This window comes from Impatiens glandulifera, unplaced genomic scaffold (assembly GCF_907164915.1).
Source record: "Impatiens glandulifera unplaced genomic scaffold, dImpGla2.1, whole genome shotgun sequence".
NCBI classification, from domain to species: domain Eukaryota; kingdom Viridiplantae; phylum Streptophyta; class Magnoliopsida; order Ericales; family Balsaminaceae; genus Impatiens; species Impatiens glandulifera.
This window is the reverse complement of record NW_025919140.1, coordinates 579,770-585,515: the sequence shown is the minus strand read 5'-3', so window position 1 is coordinate 585,515 and position 5,746 is coordinate 579,770. Positions and strand designations below refer to the sequence as shown.

The following is a 5,746-nucleotide window of genomic DNA, read 5'->3' as shown; positions in this document are numbered from 1 at the left end:
ATGGCAGCACCTCTCTCAAAGGACATATCCCTCTTGGATACCTTGTCCATATGTTGGTCGGTCGAAACCTTAGTGACAATATTAATTGAATTCATCTCTTGCAGCTTGAATACGAAAGTACAACTTTATTCTAATACCACTTGTCACGGGATTAAATTCGACCCGTGTGGTACTATTCTAAATCGACGTAGATTCTAGCTAGTTAACACTTTTACACAATGCAAAAAGAACTTATAGAGAGATAAAACTTAAAAATAAGAATTGTATATTGAATACTTGATGATTACAATGTAATATCTCTAGGCTATGTTTGCTACATAGGATAGTAATGTAGATATTGCATAATTATATATAGGATAGTAACGTAGATATTGCGTAATTATATATATATAGTAAATTAAATTGAGTGTTTGGTTAGATAATTTTTATATCTACATTAATATTTAAGTATTATTTATACAATAATGGGGTATAAGGTTCTACCTTTTATAACCTGTTACAAAAGTTGTATAAGCTTTTATAAAATTTAATTTCTTTTTAAGACTCTCATCTTATAAAATTAAATTATTTTTATTATATTTTAAAATATAATAATAATAAATTATAACTAAATATTTATATATATTTAACTAGGTTTAATTTTACAATTTAAATAATAATAATAAATACTTAATTAGTTATTTTTTATTTGATTGTTAAATTTATATATATTATCTTTGTAAATAAAAATTATATTAAAAAAAACATTAAATGAGACAATTTTATATCTAATAAACTATAATAATTATTTTTATAAACTAATAATGTTAATTAAAAAAAAATAGTCATATATACAATTAATTTATAAAATAAAATTTTGTTACATTATTAATAAATGATATTTAGAATTAATTACATATAAAATAATATAAACCGTATTATTTATATTAAAAATGCATTTATATGATAATTATATATTATTTTGTATTAATTTTATTATAATTTATTATACAAAATATAAGATAAATATTATAATAAAAATAAAAAAACAATTTATATAAATATAAGGGTAAAATAGTCTTTTAAACTTTGTACTCCTTTCTTATATCACTAACTAAACACAAAATAGTAAAACTTATATAATTTATACATATGTTATACTCTCTTCCAAACAATAATAACCTATATAATTTATACCTCGTAATACCTCCTTACAATTTATACCTCATACAACATATACTTATATAACTAATACATCGTACCAAACGCTAATGTATTTATAGGACATACAGCGTATTAAATTAGGATTTGTATTCTAATTATAATTTAATTACACTAATTTAAGATATTTCTTCCTTAATTAGAATATCACTACTTAAAATAGAATATCTCTTGTAATATCTTTCTGAATTAGAATATATTTTTTAATCACTTTCTTAATTAGAATATATCTTTAATCTCTTCTTTAATTAAAATGTCTTTTAATATCTTCCTTAATTAGAAGATTTATTGGGTCTATTTAGGTGATTGAGCCTTCTCTTGGGCTAAGAAGATTAGCGTACTATCAGGCCAAAACTTTGATTAGCCTCGACATCCCTGTTCTGGGTCGTGACACTAATGGGATGTGACAATATGTTTCAAAATATATATATATAACTTTTCAGACCACTAAATTTCACTAAAGTTTAATTTATAACCTATGTTCCCAATTAATGAGTATTCATATCGAACAATATCTTCCCCGAATGTAAGGATCGTAGTTACCATTGTCAAAGGAAAAGGAAGGCACAAAACATCGAAACATATCAATACAATTTTTCAAAACCAAATGTAGAATCACATGTAACAATAATAACATATTAAATTTTTAAACTTAGATAAATAAATAAAGTACTGAGTTTGCTTATACGAAGAAAGTACAAAACGTCCGGAAAAGAAAAAAAAATTATCATTCAAGAAAGGTAATAAATATTTGCCAAATTACCATAGTTAATAGTTTAGGGATTATCAAAAGTAATTAAGAATTAGGGCCAGGTGGCATGCTTGGAGCAGCTCTTTGATACCTCATCAGTGAGTCCCTAGCAAACTCTTCCCCAACCTCGCCGCCATCCGGAGCTCCGGCGAAAGTGTTTTGTTCATGGAATTGCTGCAGATTTACTGCCCATGAATTGGCCTGCTGAGATGATCCAATATTTGGATCAAACTCATAGAGAGGTACTGACATGCAGTGGCGGACCCAGAAATGTTTTCTCGGGGGGGCCGAATACATAGTAACGTAGCATTTTTTTGGCGATCAAATAAATGCATTTTTTAATTAAAATTTTACTTGATAATTACATAAAATACTAACAAACACAATTATAAAATACTAATAAGCACAATTACTAAATTATTCTTGTCCATGAGTCAGTACAAAAGAAGACAAATTTATTCTACGAGATTCCATTTGTTGAAAATATTACAATATTGGCTCATTTTCAATTGTTGAGAAAATATTTTTCTCAACATATACAACTAAACTATCATTCATCCATTCATCTTCCATTCGATTACGCAAATCAGTTTTCACGGTCTTCATTGCAGAAAAAACTCTTTCAACGGATACAGTTGCAACTAGTAAAACTAAAACCAACTCCATCAATCGATAAATCAATGGAAAAACTATATGTTTTTTCTGTTATAACCAATTTCTGAGCAAAAATTTCCAAGTCTTCAATTGAAGAAAATTGAGGATCATCTCGCAAATTAAATAAGTAAGCCCGAAGTTGTTGTTCCAAAAATAAATAATCACTGCCTGTGAAATCTCCAGAATAAAGTTTGGCTAGACGAATGAGTTTACGAATATCAAATTTGGAGAATGAATTTCTGGGATGAAGACATGATATGCAATCAAGTAATTCTGTATTAACTTCTGAAAAACGATTATTTATTTCTTGCATAATCAAGTCAACAACCTAGCATTAAATAATAAATAATAACTATTAATAGATAATATATAATAACTATTAATAGATAAGAAATAATATTTATTATACCTGACAAAAGATTTTCACACGATAATGATGAAGATTAGTGATGAGTTCTCCTTTTCCTCTTCGCCTACCATTGCTATCAATTATCATATGCTCATTCATATCAAGTATTGAGATTGAGTGTAATTGACAAAAACTGTTAACTTGGTCCAAAATATCATGCCATCCATCTTCTCTAAATTTTTGTAATTGATTTTTCGAACTCGCAATCAATAACATGGCTTGAACTATATTTTAATCTCCTCTTTGTAGGCAAAGTGATAACTCATTTGTAATTCCCAATAAATTTTTCATCAAATATAACACAAAAATAAATTCATAAAAAACTAACTATATAAAAAATATGAAAATCTAATTTAATATGTTTCAGCCTAATTTTATGAGAATATAAAAAAAATAAAAAATATTAATAAAAATAAAAATACAAAAATAATGTAACTATTTTAACTTGTTTATTAATATTAATTTATATTTTCTTATAAATTTTTGAAATAGTTTAAAATTAAGAAATATAAAATAAAAAATATTAATAAAAATAAAAATACAAAAATAATGTAACTATTTTAACTTGTTTATTAATATTAATTTATATTTTCTTATAAATTTTTGAAATAGTTTAAAATTAAGAAATATAAAAAACTATTATTATTTTGATTTTTATATTTTACCCTCATAAGATGAGAATATAAAAAAAATAAAAAATATTAATAAAAATAAAAATACAAAAAATAATGTAACTATTTTAACTTGTTTATTAATATTAATTTATATTTTCTTATAAATTTTTGAAATAGTTTAAAATTAAGAAATATAAAAAACTATTATTATTTTGATTTTTATATTTTACCATTATATAAATTCAAAATATGATAAATAAATTTAAGGTGAGACAAGGTTCGAACACCTGACTTCAGGTTCACTGTTGAGCTACAAAGCCAACTAGACTAAGAGTTGCTTGTTAAATATATATATATAAACAAATTATTGTAAGGTTGGGGGAGGCCCGGGCCCCCCAAGGCCCCCCTTGTAGGTCCGCCACTGCTGACATGTCATAGGTGCCAGCATCAGCAGAAGGGAAGTCCGACATGGACAGAGAAGATGGCGGTTGTTGCTGAGGTGGCTGCTGAGGTGGCGGCTGCCTGGCTAGATGGGCTTGCAAGCACGAAATCTCCGATTGTAGATTGATCACCTATATTAAAAAAAGTTCATGTCCACAAAAATGTATTAAAAAATTAAAAACTAAAATCAAATAACAACATACTAATTAACAAGAATTTATACTTGTATCATTGCTTGTTAAAATTTAATTTTCCAACAAAATGAATTAATAGAAGACACAAGATAATAGTACATAAAATATATACATAATAAATGAAAGTTCAACTTTTGTTAATGACTGTATTAATTTATTTCTAAAAATAAATTATAATTTAAAAATTAAAATAAAATATTTGTGAGAGGAGTAAATATATTTTAAAAGAAGATGACTTCAATTTTGAATTAAAATATTACCATAATCTAAATATATATATTTTTATTTTGTTGTGACGTCTATTTTAATATTTGAAACGGCTATTTTATGAAAAGTTTTTCTTTAATTAATAATGTATTGATGAGAGTGACGTTTATGAAATAAAAAAATCAAATAAAATCAAAATGATATAATATTAACTAAAAGTTAAGTCAAATAAATATATAATGTTAATGATATCAAACCATTATCATAGCGTTACGACGATAATAAGAAGTTAAGTAATTTAAATTATTTTGTTTTTAAATTATTAAGGAAATCAATTATTTCACAAGACCAAATATACATATAACATCACCAAATAATTACACCATAATTTATTTTTAAAAGATTTGAAATAATTATTGTTCTAAATGACATGATTAATTAATTCATGTTAAATAATGTTAGGATTGATATCTAAATACATAAGTACCTGATTTTGGAGATCACGGATCTGAGATACGCAACCATAAATAGGATCTCGGAGGCGAGCATGAGCCTCGTAATTTAAAGTTAAAACGGTGTCGAGTCGTTTGTGGATTGGGATAATTGTTAAAAGCTTTGTAACGTTGCTCGCTCCAAAAACCTTATGAACAGCCGCAAAATTGACGGTTCCTTCACCAGAATTAAAGTAAGGTGCGAATATGCAGTCCTCCACGCATTTCTTCCGTAAGAACTTGCAGGCTCCGCATGCCCTGATTCCCGCGCGAGAATTGTCCTTGATGCTCATTGTTTATTTATTTTCCTTGAGAAGTTAGCTCTTTTTTTATGTAAACACTCAGGATGAATATAGATTGAACTTATATATAGTTTTTTTTAGATTGCTGAGAGTTGATAAAGTTCTTTTTCTTGTAAATTGGAGTGATAGAAAAAGAAAATTGAGTTTAATGGATTAATTATTTGGGATATTTTAGGATTTTTTTTATAAAAATATTATCACATAATCTGTAATTCAACCGTTAGGTAATTTTTTAATTACAAAATATTATAATATTTTTTATTTAGTTTTTATAAAGTTAAAATTTAATATAAAAATATTTTAATAATTTAATTCTAAACAAGTTTAAAAAACTCAATTTTCAAAAAAATAAAGAAAAAACAAAAATAGTCAAACAAAAACATCGATCAACCCTTATGCTTCCTTTAGCGATGAAATTGAAAACTTGGACCACAACTCAATAGTAGTCACGAAGTTTAAACTATAGATCATACATGCGAAAGA

At 25.5% G+C, this 5,746-nt stretch overlaps 1 protein-coding gene across 1 annotated transcript; it reads right to left on the bottom strand.

Annotated features, from left to right (window-relative positions):
* Positions 1-1,996: 1,996 nt before the first annotated feature.
* Positions 1,997-5,254, bottom strand: LOC124917578 (LOB domain-containing protein 30-like). Its single transcript, XM_047457975.1, has 3 exons — positions 4,958-5,254; positions 4,051-4,200; positions 1,997-2,152 (listed from the first exon to the last, which is right to left on the bottom strand). The coding sequence occupies exons 1-3, from the start codon at positions 5,252-5,254 to the stop codon at positions 1,997-1,999; spliced, it is 603 nt and encodes a 200-aa protein (XP_047313931.1).
* Between the last annotated feature and the right edge of the window lie 492 nt (positions 5,255-5,746).